We start from the raw sequence: 13,188 nt of genomic DNA, 5'->3' as shown, positions 1-13,188 counted from the left end.
ACCCGGCGATCACGTCTGTATTCCGGCTGCTGCAGCTGTTACCATGGTGACAGCTGCTGCAGCTCCGAGCCGGCGGCTCTTCTCATCTCCCAAAACATCGGATCAAATTTCTTAACAGGCGTTATTTGGATAAACTGAGCCCAGGTTGGGGATCTTAACGGTTACTTTTACGCCTGAAAAAATATTAAAACTTAATAAAGTGGCATATTAACAGCTACAGCTGAAATTAAAACAGCCTTTGTCTCTCAGATTCCTGATATTAGTGGTGGTGTTGAAAGTAGGAGTAGTGGGAGAATTGGGACAGACCTGGGAAGATTTCAAGGGCCCTAAATTCTGTCCCTTCTTTTTTAGGGCTAGTGGTAGAAAGTAGGGGGAGTATTGGGATTGGGCTTTACTCTATCCAGCTTTTCTTTTTTTCTACTTCTTCTACAGTGGCTTCCAGTATTAAAACATGGTCTCACTTTAGACGTCACTTTCTATTGGACTCCCACACAAAGCCTTGTTTCCTCCAGTTGTTAGTGATATTGTCTCTATATGGGCTAAAAACCCTTAGAGACCTTTTATGTTGACTCTATTTGTGCTTCTTCTCTTCTTTTATCCTCCCTCCATCCCTCCTTCTCTACCTTTAGCTCCTCGGAGGACGAAGCCGAATCCCTCGCTGTCTCTCTTCTGCAGGACGGCCATCTTCTCCTCGATCACGTAGTCGCTGAAACCGAGGAAAGATTGAGTTCTTCTCTTCTACATTTCACTGATTAATACTTACAAAAATGACAGGAATTAATTTATAATAAAAGTAACATAACATACATAAATAATTTACACTAGACATCATGTTATATCATTTGTAGAGGTGGTTAAATTAGCGAGCATAAGTTTTAACATATTTAGCAAGGCAAGTTTATTTGTAGCACATTTCAGCAACAGGAAATTCAAGGTTATTGATAGACAGGTGTAGTGATGCATCTCACCTGTATTGATTGATTGATTGATTGATTGATTGATTGACAGTGTAGTGCTGCATCTCACCTGTAGGAGGTGTAGTTGTCGTACGATCCAACAGTGTAATGTCTGAACAGCCTCTTGGTGCGATCCTCCCTCGTCTCTGAAACACACAGAGTCATGTGACCTGACCGAGTCATGTGACCTGTCTGAGTCATGTGACCCGTTTGACCGAGTCATGGGTGCTAACGTGTTAGCGGGGTTCTTACCCAGCCGCGGGTCGTACTGCTAGCATGTTAGCGGGGCTTCTTCTTCCGTCTCTCGACGAAGGCAAACACTTCTCTGCTCCTCTCCCTTATCTATCTTCCCTGCTACTGTTTTTGTCCTGTCTCGTCTTCAGAGTCTCTCCTTTTCACTCCTCCCAAACTCTACAATCATGGAATTGATTAACTGGTCTCTCAGCACAATTGACCAAATTTTTGCGACGAGAAGTCAGCGGGTAAGGGAGCCCTCCTGCCCCGATGGGACATTTTTTGACGGATACACAATGGATTCCTGGAAACATTGGAAACCGTTGTGTTTGGTGATTCTGTCTGTCGAGGACGTTGAAGATGCTTCATAATTGGATTTATGATAACAGGATTTCTGGAGTGGGGGGATTCCTTGCATATCAACAAACGCGTAAGTCGTCGACAGCTGTTCTGGCTCTTTCAGAGCTGCCGGACGTGGCTGAAGGATCAAGCAAGGTGATCAACACTCAGACTTTAACGCTGGGGGAGCAAAGCCGTAAGCTGGATGTGATTCTTGAACAGAATCGCAGGCTGGCGGCGTCTTTGAGCTCATTGGCAAGATGGATAAGACCTTGGAGAAGTTGGAAGCTCGGCTTGGCGGGAATTGATCACAAATTCGTCTGATTGGAGTCGCCATTGATGAACCAGAGACTGAAGGCAGACGGAGAATTACTGAGTCTGTCTGTTTTCAATATAATTTTTGATTCTATAATCTGACCTTGACAGAGCGGTTTGGCTGATCGCTCTGGTCACAATCTCCCTGGTGGAATGTAAACAAGGTGATTCTGCCCCCACTAGCCCTCCCCTCTCAGGAACATCTGTGGACCTGTTTCAGAACTGACCGAGCCGTCTGATAACATCAAGGACAATGGCTGAGGAGCAGCTCTGGGGCAAAGTTTCACAGACTCATCGCTAACACACACTTGCTGGTAACCACATCCCCCTCTTATCAGCCCCCCCAACGCAGTCTCCGGGTTTTGAGCGCCACGAAGCCGCAGCGATCACTTGGATGTACTGTGTCCAGGATCCCCCCGTCATGTTAGCGGGCTACTCACCTAGCCGCGGGTCATACTGCTAGCGTGTTAGCGGGCTACTCACCTAGCCGCGGGTCGTACTGCCTCATCTGAACTTCTTCCACACAGTCGGCAGGAAACCAGCCGGTCCTTCCCTTGACGGTTCCCTCCCAGAACCCGCCCTCGCCGATAGAGAGGACTGGAGACAAGAAGACAGGTTCAGGTTCAGGTCAGGACCAGGAATAGGACCCCCCCCCCGGACTAGGAACACCCCCCCTGACCTTTGACCCTCTCTCCTCGGTGCAGCTGGATCTCTCCGGTTCCCTGGGGGACGTGGGACCGGGTGGCGATGAAGGTGCGTCCAGGGACGGCGCTGTAGAGCCTCCTCTTCCTCATCTGGGGCGTGGGGGGGGGCGAGGGTGGGGGGCTGCTCTCAACATGGCCGCCGCCACCGCCGCCGGGGCTAAAGGACGACACAGCAGATATGAAATACCGTAACATAAGACGACCCTGAAAATAAGACGATCCATCTTATATTCGGCCCATTACGGTACCCTAAATATTCACTTATTCATCAGGAAACTGTTGGAATAAAGACCAGAATACCAAATAAATACCTTATTTTCCCGAATATAAGACGACCCTAATTATAAGACGCGTGGCCTACCTGAGGCGCCGCGGGTGCCGTCTCAGCGAGTGCGTGGCCGTGTCGTGCGGCGTCTCCAGGCTCTGGAGGGAGGGGCCGGGCGAGGAGGCGGGGCTTTCCAGGGCGTTGTCGCTGGCCGAGCGAATCAGGGACCGCGGAGACGACAGGCCGTTTCCTGCTAGCGTCCGCGACGAGCCGAACCGCCGGCGCTTCGTGTAGGACGGAGTTTCCCTGAAGGGAACTGCTTGGAAACAGACGACGTTAGCATGACAACGTTAGCAGGAATAGACAACGTTAGCATGGAAGGCCAACGTTAGCATGGACAGACTCTTAACAACTAGCCATTGGGACTAGCATGACTGTAAATATAAATGTACTTTATTTATATATAATATATTTGTAGATAGAAGAGTCACACACGTATCATTCAGACGTGTTTAAGCTACGTACTATATAATCCAGATGTGTCTAAACTCACCAACATCGGATGTTTTGTGGATCTTGATGATTTCAGCCAGGTCAAAGTTTCCAGCGATGATGGCGACCTGCACACAGGAAGTAAAAGAGTCTGATTTCAGTTCGGCCACCAAACCTATATAATATATAATATTATAAACCTCTGCTCTGATTTAGACATCAGTCCTAAAACGTTGTGATCTTTGAGAACTAGCTACTCCAAGACCCTTCCCCTCCGAGCTTCAGCCCTTTTTGATATTTAGGTTTCCTTCCCTGCGTTTTCCTCCTCCCTATATCTCCTTTTTAATGAATTGAATAAACGGTTTCCAGATTTCCTCGTACATCCAGAGTTTGTTTTTTAATGTACATGTTATTCTCTCCATTGACAAACATTGTGCCAGAACCTTGAGCCGAGCAGCGATTGGAGCTGCAGAGGAAAGATGATTCGTACATCAGTCTGACTGGTTTGGGCCGGTGACCAGGAGGGTTAAGACTAAGTTATGGTTCTGCGTCAAATCGACGCCTTGCCTACGACGGAGAAGTCTGAAGGTTCACGACGGCGTCACGGTGACGGCGTCACGAACCTTCAGACTTCTCCGTCACTCCATTTCTCCGCGGTGCAGTTCCCCCCCGCGACCGCTAGTTAGCGATCTTTTTCTGAATGGTTTATCCGACTTTTCCGGTCACAGTGAATCAAAGAAATAAGGACAACTATTGTGCAAAAAAACAAAACAAAAAAAATCACATACACGAAGAAAAGAGGCTGAAAGTTCACGACTGTTTCAAATCGGAAACCGGAGAAGCGTTGCTTCCAAGCTAACCAATCACAGCCCTCTTGTCTGCGTTTGGTCTGCGTCGCCTCCACGCGGAGTTACAATTTTTGGGAGGTGACGTTAGTGACGGCGTCAGTGAAGGCGTGTAGCTACCCTACCACACGCCGTAGGCACAGCGTTGTTTTGATGCAGAACCATAACTCAACCATAACTCTGGAGTCTCTAGTTTTGTCCAAGACAAATTTCTCTCAAGGGAGACAATAAAGATTGTCTTATCTTATCTTATCTTAACTCAGCCTTTAGAGGTAGATTTACCTGAGGGTGGGTGGAGTTTACCTGGTGGAGTTTACTGAGGGTTAAAGGTGGATTTACAGGTGGATTTACCTGGAAGGCCGTCTGGTTGTTGTAGTTCTTGATGTCCTTGTTGGCTCCTCGGAACAGCAGAACTCTGGCACAGCTGTCCTGCAGAACCACAACCAGAACCAGATTAGAACCAGAACCAGGATCAGAACAAAGATACCAATCACGTGCAATAATAATAGCAATAGCAACTGCTGACAATGGCCGGGTTTCCCAGATCCGACCTCTCTTAAGGATTTAAGAGAGGTTCAAAGAAGGTTTCAACTAAGAAGGTTCCCTAAGATACGGGTGTTTCCCAGATGACTTCTTAACACCGTCCTTTAGTTTCGCTCTTTCAGAAGCTCTTTGGAGGAGCTGTCCGGTTCTGAAACCAAATCAATCGATGCCAGGTGTTGAGGAATGTATCAAACCAGTTCAGAAGTCCGCTTTGTGGTTTTATGAGGTTTTATTTAGCCGGCGGTGAGCACGTCTACACAAACCAGGGGTCTGGTAGAAATGCTGACCTCGAGTGACGTTGTAACCAGATTCTTATACAAGGAGTTTAACAAAAAAATGCAGGAATACACGAATCAGGCGAGAGACAAAAAGTAATTTACAGTCGGATGTGAATCGGGCCAAATGTCATTATCAGACATTTGGCATGACTGTCACAGACCTCCAAATCACCCCATGGGGTGCTCTCTTGATTCATGTCTGTTTGAACCAACTTCCAGGTGTCGGGATCTGCCCGGGGGGTAGGAAGTTGGGTAGGAAGTTGGAGCTACCTCAAAAGGTCTTGAGTCCAGTTCAAAGCCCTGCAGGAGGTAGGACTGGGGCGACCTCCCCCTGCAGGGGGGCCAATCTGTCAAAATTCTTCATCACAGGCAAATCGATCACCGATCACTATCAGCGCATTTTCACACGCAGCACTGCTACCTAACGCACTAATTCCCTGCTGCATGTGCGTTATGTGTGTTATAATGAAAAACTAAGATGATAAATATAATTCAATGACCCTTTTTGGTGAAAACAAGACTGGAACTAAATAAGAAGTAGTCTTGGTAAGAGAACAATGAGGAAATGTATTGTTTTTATTAAATGTGAAAGATGGACGAAAGGAGAAATCAACTTAACGATCAGCATATAGGACCACGTTGTATCCTCGTGACTAGTAAAACGGAATATTCTGAAGTTTATTTAGCTGCTTGACCTTTTTCACTATTAAACAGAATCTTGCAGGTTTGAAAGAAGCCTTTTGCTGTTAAGAGCTTCTTAACTGATCTGGGAAACCGGGCCAATATCAGTACATGCTGTAACAAGCACCTTTCGGTAATAATCACGTCTGCCTCGCTCTGCTGCACCTCTCACTTTTTTTTCACGTATAATTTTTTGTATAATTTGTTTTGTATAATTGTATATATGTTATTTTATTCAGAGCTGTCATTTTTCTACCTCAAACTGCTGCACCTTAGATGTTTATCTGTATATATGTCAACAAGTTAGAACAGGTGAACACTATAAAACTTCTGGGAGTAACTATAGATAGCTCTCTATCTTGGTCCAAACATATAAATAATATTGTCGTCAAAATGGGAAGAGGAATTGGTATGACTAGGAAGTGTTCTGCTTTCATCACTCCCTCGATAATGAAATCTGTTATTCATTCTTTGGTTTTGTCTCATTTAGAATACTGCCCTGTTATCTGGTCATCAGCTACACAATCTGATTTGAAAAAGTTGCAGATTGCGCAGAATAAAGCGGCTCGTCTGGCATTAGGCTGTTCATACATGACAAGTATTAGTTATATGCATGAACATCTGGCATGGCTAATGGTTGAAAAGAAATTAGCAGTGAGTCTTATAATGCTACTGCGGAACATTATTTCCACTGGCAAGCCGTATAGCTTGGCTCACCAGTTAGAAATGACTTCTGAACATGGTTACAACACCAGGGGAGCAGCTTCTGGTAACATAAGAATACAAACAACACCTAAATCAAACTGTCTGAAACATACTGGTATATATAGGTCAATAACCCTCTGGAATGCACTGCCCAAAAATATATTTTCTACAATACATAGCAAAATTACTTTCAAAAAGAATATCAAGATATACCTAGCCAATTTGCCAAGTACATAACTGTGATTTGTAAATCTGTTCTTTTGATTTATAATGTGAATTTGTTCTTTGTATCTGTGTTCTTTGTATTTTATTTTATTTTTTATTTTTATTTTCTGTTTTTATTTTAAATTGTATTTTTAGCTGTACATTTGTATTGTATTTGTTTTATTCAGGACCCCAGGAAGACTAGAGGCTCAGTCATGTGTCTCTAATGGGGATCCTTCAATAAACATAAACATAAGTTAACAGCCTAAAGAGCGAAATTACCCGAGTCAAATTCCTTGTTGGACAAAGTTGGAACCTGGAAACCAATAAAGATGATTCTGATTCTGATTCTGAAAGATGAGCAACGAGGTCGGAGCAGATTCACCCTGTTGACCCTCGACCTCCCTGAGGAAATCTCACCAGAGACACGAGAACGATGCAGTACCGGTTCTGACCACAGGAGGGAGCAGTACCGGTTCTGACCACAGGAGGGAGCAGTACCGGTTCTGACCACAGGAGGGAGCAGTACCGGTTCTGACCACAGGAGGGAGCAGTTCCGGTTCTGACCACAGGAGGGAGCAGTACCGGTTCTGACCACAGGAGGGAGCAGTACCGGTTCTGACCACAGGAGGGAGCAGTACCGGCTCTGACCACAGGAGGGAGCAGCACCAGTTCTGGGACCAGTTCTCTCCCGGTAAATGGTTTTAATGTTGATAACTTCAACACATTACATGCCTGATGTTATTTTACATGTTACTCTTGTTACTGACAGAACGATGTTATGGAAACTGAGATTTATCTGATTAGCAGTAAACTCTGAGAAACCTCACATTACTTTAAAGTTCATGGAACGCACAGTTCAACATGCATTAATGTATAGTTAGTGTGTATTAAATGCGTTACTTTTGTGAGGAATAAGAATGTCTATGATTCTTCTCGGTGTTTATTAGCAGGCGTTTTGTTATTTAACCTGTCTAGCCTCGTTATTAAGGTGCAATTCTTTTATTAGGGCCCGAGCACCTTCAGTGCGAAGGCCCTATTGTATTTGCAGGAATTTTTATTAGGGCCCGAGCACCTTCAGTGCGAAGGCCCTATTGTATCTGTAGGAATTTTTTTTCTTTCTTTCTTTCTTTTTTCTTCTGACGAAAGGAAGGCCTTTTTGCCCCCCTAAACGTGCCCAAAAAGTCACCAAATTTTGCATGCAACTCAGGTCTGGCGAAAAATTTGATATTTAATGGTTTACATTAATGGGCGTGGCAAAATGGCTCAACAGCGCCCCCCGGAAAACTTTGTGCCTCAAGCCCCACAATACGGTTTGACGTACATGCACGAAAATCGCTACACACCTGTATCAGTACACAACTTAAAGAAAAGTCTCTTGGCGACATGGCCGAAACCGAACAGGAAGTCAGCCATTTTGAATTAATCATGTCACTTTGGCGCAATTTATGCCATTCCTTCGGCAGTTAATACGGCCCGAACCGTAACGTGCCCCCAAGTGTGTTATACATCAAAATGTGCGTCTCCATCCTGCGACAACACGCATTACTTTTCTCTTTCAAAAGCGTTACCGTGGCTACGCTAGACGCCAAAAAGCGCGCCCACCCTTCATCTGGTTGGTTCAGACAGAAAAAACTTTGCGCCTCAAGCCCCATAATACGGTTTGACGTACATGAACGAAAATCGGTACACACCTGTATCATGTCGCAACTAAAAGAAAAGTCTCTTGGCGCCATGGCCGAAACCGAACAGGAAGTCAGCCATTTTGAACATTCTGAATTAATCGCGTAATTTTGGAGCAATATGAGCCATTCCTTCGAGAATTAATACGGCCCGAACCGTAACGTGCACCCAGGTGTGTTATACATCAAAATGTGCGTCTCTATCCTGCGACTACGTGCATTACTTTTCTCTTTCAAAAGTGTTAACGTGGCGACGCTAGACGCCAACAAGCGCACCCCCCCTTCATCTGATTGGTCCATATTTGATAGTTCCCCAAAAGTCACCAAATTTTGCATGCAAGGCAGGCCTGGAGATAAATTTGATATTTCATGTTTTGTATTAATGGGCGTGGCAAAATGGCTCAACAGCGCCCCCCGAAAAACTTTGTGCCTCAAGCCCCACAATACAGTTTGACGTACATGCACGGAAATCAGCACACACCTGTATCATGTCGCAACTTAAAGAAAAGTCTCTTGGCGCCATGGCCAAAACCGAACAGGAAGTCGGCCATTTTGAATTAATTGTGTAATTTTGGCGCAATTTATGCCATTCTTTCGGCAATTAATACCGCCCGAACCGTAACGTGCACCCAGGTGTGTTATACATCAAAATGTGTGTCTCCATCTTGCGACTACGCGCATTACTTTTCTCTTTCAAAAGTGTTACCGTGACGACGCTAGACGCCAAAAAGCGTGCCCCCCTTCATCTGATTGGTCCATATTTGATAGTTCCCCAAAAGTCATCAAATTTTGCATGCAAGCCAGGCCTGGCGATAAATTTGATATTTCATGGTTTGCATTAATGGGCGTGGCCTAACGGCTCAACAGCGCCCCCTAGAATACTTTTCTCTGCCATAACTTTTGAAAGGTTTGACATAAAGAGTCGTGGGTGGTGTCATGGGACTCGGTATTGAGTCCTTGACCATAATTGGTGAAAATTAGCCCCGCCCCTTCTCCTGATTGGTTGTCCCGATTTTCTGCTATAACTTTTGAATGGTTTGACATAGAGAGTCGTGGGTGGTATCATCAGATTCTGTATGGAGTCCTTGACCTTCATTGGCCTGAATTAGCCCCGCCCCTTCTTCTGATTGGTTGTCCCTTTTTTCTGCTATATCTTTTGAATGGTTTGACATAGGAAGTCATGGGTGGTGTCATTCTGATATGCTTATGGGGGGCGGTAGCCGTGAGTGCGAGGGCCCGTTCATCGCTGCTTGCAGCTTTAATTATTATTATTATTTTCCTGACAAAGTGAAGGCCTTTTTGCCCCCCTTAACATTCCCAAAAAGTCACCAAATTTTGCACCCTAGTCAGGCCTGGCGAAAAATTTGATATTTAAAGGTTTGCATTAATGGGCGTGGCAAAATGGCTCAACAGCGCCCCCTTGAAAACTTTGTGCCTCAAGCCCCACGATACGGTTTGACGTACATGCACGAAAATCAGTACACACCTGTATCATGGGACAACTTAAACAAAAGTCTCTTGGGGTCATGCCCGAAACCGAACAGGATGTCGGCCATTTTGAATTAATTGTGTCATTTTAGCGAAATTTATGCCATTCCTTCGGCAGTTAATTCAGCCCGAACCGTAACGTGCACCCAGGTGTGTTATACATAAAAATGTGCGTCTCCATCCTGCGACACCACGCATTACTTTTCTCTTTCAAAAGCGTTACCGTGGCGACGCTAGACGCCAAAAAGCGCGCCCACCCTTCATCTGGTTGGTTCAGACAGAGAAAACTTTGCGCCTCAAGCCCCATAATACGGTTTGACGTACATGAACGTAAATTGGTACACTCCTGTATCATGTAGCAACTAAAAGAAAAGTCTCTTGGCGCCATGGCCGAATCCGAACAGGAAGTCGGCCATTTTGAACATTCTGAATTAATCGCGTAATTTTGGAGCAATATATGCCATTCCTTCGAGAGTTAATTCAGCCCGAACCGTATCGTGAACCCAGGTGTGTTATACATCAAAATGTGCGTCTCCATCCTGCGACTACACGCATTACTTTTCTCTTTCAAAAGTGTTACCGTGGCGACGCTAGACGCCAACAAGCGCACCCCCCCCTTCATCTGATTGGTCCATATTTGATAGTTCCCCAAAATGCACCAAATTTGGCATGCAAGCCAGGCCTGGCGATAAATTTGATATTTCATGGTTTGCATTAATGGGCGTGGCAAAATGGCTCAACAGCGCCCCCCGGAAAACTTTGGGCCTCAAGCCCCACAATACGGTTTGACGTACATGCACGAAAATCGCTACACACCTGTATCATGGCACAACTTAAAGAAAAGTCTCTTGGAGCCATGGCCGAAACCGAACAGGATGTCGGCCATTTTGAATAAATTGTGTCATTTTGGCGAAATTTATTCCATTCCTTCGGCAGTTAATTCAGCCCGAACCGTAACGTGCGCCCAGGTGTGTTATACATCAAAATGTGCGTCTCCATCCTGCGACATCACGCATTACTTTTCTCTTTCAAAGGGTTACCGTGGCGACGCTAGACGCCAAAAGGTTCGCCCCCCCTCCATGTGATTGGTCCATATTTGATAGTTCTCCAAAAGTCACCAAATTTCGCATGCAAGCCAGACCTGGTGATAAATTTGATATTTCATGGTTTGTATTAATGGGCGTAGCCTAACGGCTCAACAGCGCCCCCTAGAATACTATTCTCTGCCATAACTTTTGAATGGTTTGACATAGGAAGTCGTGGGTGGTGTCATGGGACTCTGTAATGAGTCCTTAAGCTTCGTTGGCCTTAATTAGCCCCGCCCCTTCTTTTGATTGGTTGTCCCGATTTTCTGCTATAACTTTGGAATGGTTTGACAAAGAGAGTCGTGGGTGGTGTCATCAGATTCTGTATGGAGTCCTTGACCTTCATTGGCCTGAATTAGCCCCGCCCCTTCTTCTAATTGGTTGTCCCTTTTTTCTGCTATAACTTTTGAATGGTTTGACATAGAGAGTCCTGGGTGGTGTCGTTTCTGATATGCTTATGGGGGGCGGTGGCCGTGAGTGCGAGGGCCCGTTCATCGCTGCTTGCAGCTTTAATTTTCTTTTTTTTTGCACAGGCTGCAGATAAACCCTGACAGCTCTGTCATTGGTGTTTCCAAAATAATTAATATCCCAGTTTTTGTGACGTTCTACGTCTCCTGAAAGCACCTAAAGAAAACTAAAGACCTCCCATAACCTCCTAAACACTCTCCTTGTAGCACCCTATAATGTAATAATCTCCTATAATGTAATAATCTCCTATAATGTAATAATCTCCTATAATGTAATAATCTCCTATAATGTAATAATTTCCTATGATGTAATAATTTCCTAAAATGTAATAATTTCCTATAATTTAATAATTTCCTATAATGTCTTAATTTCCTGAAAATGTAATAACGCCAGAAAATGTAATAAAATTTGCACTTTACTCAATCGAAAATGTAATAAAATCCAATAATGTAATAACTTCACCAATAATGGAATAAAATATTGGGAATTTATTACATTTTCAGGTGGGTCTTTTTTTTCTTCTCCAAAACTGATAATGTAATACTTGACAAATAATGTAATATTATGTTAATTTTCAGTCCAGAGTTCTACATTTTGTGTTTTAATTATCTAAAAATGTTTTATACGCTGGATTTGAAACACTAGAATGAATATTGGGTTAAATTACAGACTTTGAGTAGCATGTAATAAATTCCCAATAACGTAATAAGGTATTACATTATTGGTAAAAATGTTATTACAATATCAGTCAGGATCTTTAATTACATTATTGGGCAAGTTATTACATTATTGAAGTTATTACATTATTGGGTTTTATTACATTTTCGATTGAGTTAGGTGCAAATTTTATTACATTTTCAGGAAATTTTTAAATTATAGGAAATTTTAACATTATAGGTTGCTACTCTCCTTCTTCACTTCCTGTGTCAATAACGTTGGTTGCTTAGCAACAAGCTGAGGACGGCCAATGAGCTTCAGCAGCAGCTCAGGAACCGTCGAGGAATCGTTCATTACAGTCTCAGATATAATCCATGGTGGCATGTGGGTTTATAAGAAGTAAAAAGATCGACAACAACGACCCATAACTATGTTCTTCTCTCTAAAACTCGCCTGCACCTTTAGAGGCTTTAGGAGTCGGGATCAGCGGCTCAGAAGAAGAGCAGGGACATACTGGCTGATCTCCACAATTTGAAGCCTTTTATAAAATAAAAGGTTGCTACTTCGCAGATTTCACTTATCACGGGTTCTTTTTGGAACGTAACCCCCGTGAAAAACCAGGGATTACTGTAATGACAGAATCTCCACGTTGTGAAACTCTTTCTCTCTCGGCCACGACCGTCATGTTTCTGAATAAACACTACGTTTCCTCTGGTCTCCTAGTGCAGAGAAAGCTTCACTGTAGCTGCAGAAATAACGGAGTAACGACCGCTTGGTCAGTGTTGTGCAAGTTCCTACTTCTCATGAACTAGTTCAAAGTTCAGTTCACATAGTTTAAAAATGAACAGTTCACGTTCACAGTTCACCATTTTCATTTTGAACTAGTTCAAATTCAGTTCATTTCAATATGTTTAGGTGAGAAGTACGAATGAAATGCCCCCCTATCCTAAAACTGTTGTAGTGGTCTTCAGCCCTGGTCCTCAGGACCCTGTCCTGCATGTTTTAGATATTTCCCCTCAGAACCCTGATATAAATGACTGTCATTAACAGACTTGTGCAGACCTGGATGACAAGCTGATGACGGCCATTAATTAGAATCAGGTGTGATGATGCAGAAACATGTAAAACATGCAGGACAGGGTTGGAGACCCTGCTGTAAACAATCATGTATTGTCCTAGTGGCGTTTCAACTTTATTCAGAGGCTGTAAATCTCCAACATTGTAGTGCATTATCAATGTGTCTACCT

General features: G+C 44.0%; 1 protein-coding gene across 1 annotated transcript in view; it reads right to left on the bottom strand.

The window, feature by feature from the left end:
- shank3b (SH3 and multiple ankyrin repeat domains 3b) overlaps positions 1–13,188 on the bottom strand; it is a 146,492-nt gene that overhangs the window by 31,861 nt on the left and 101,443 nt on the right. The window contains exons 11-17 of the mRNA XM_061715197.1: positions 4,502–4,579; positions 3,367–3,433; positions 2,910–3,129; positions 2,524–2,705; positions 2,328–2,441; positions 1,027–1,102; positions 624–706 (exon numbers count right to left, since the gene is read on the bottom strand). Coding sequence (XP_061571181.1) covers positions 624–706; positions 1,027–1,102; positions 2,328–2,441; positions 2,524–2,705; positions 2,910–3,129; positions 3,367–3,433; positions 4,502–4,579 — 820 coding nt within the window. The remainder of the gene's footprint in view (positions 1–623; positions 707–1,026; positions 1,103–2,327; positions 2,442–2,523; positions 2,706–2,909; positions 3,130–3,366; positions 3,434–4,501; positions 4,580–13,188) is intronic.

Source organism: Cololabis saira, chromosome 23, assembly GCF_033807715.1.
Source record: "Cololabis saira isolate AMF1-May2022 chromosome 23, fColSai1.1, whole genome shotgun sequence".
NCBI lineage: Eukaryota > Metazoa > Chordata > Actinopteri > Beloniformes > Belonidae > Cololabis > Cololabis saira.
This window is presented reverse-complemented; position numbering and strand designations above follow the sequence as displayed.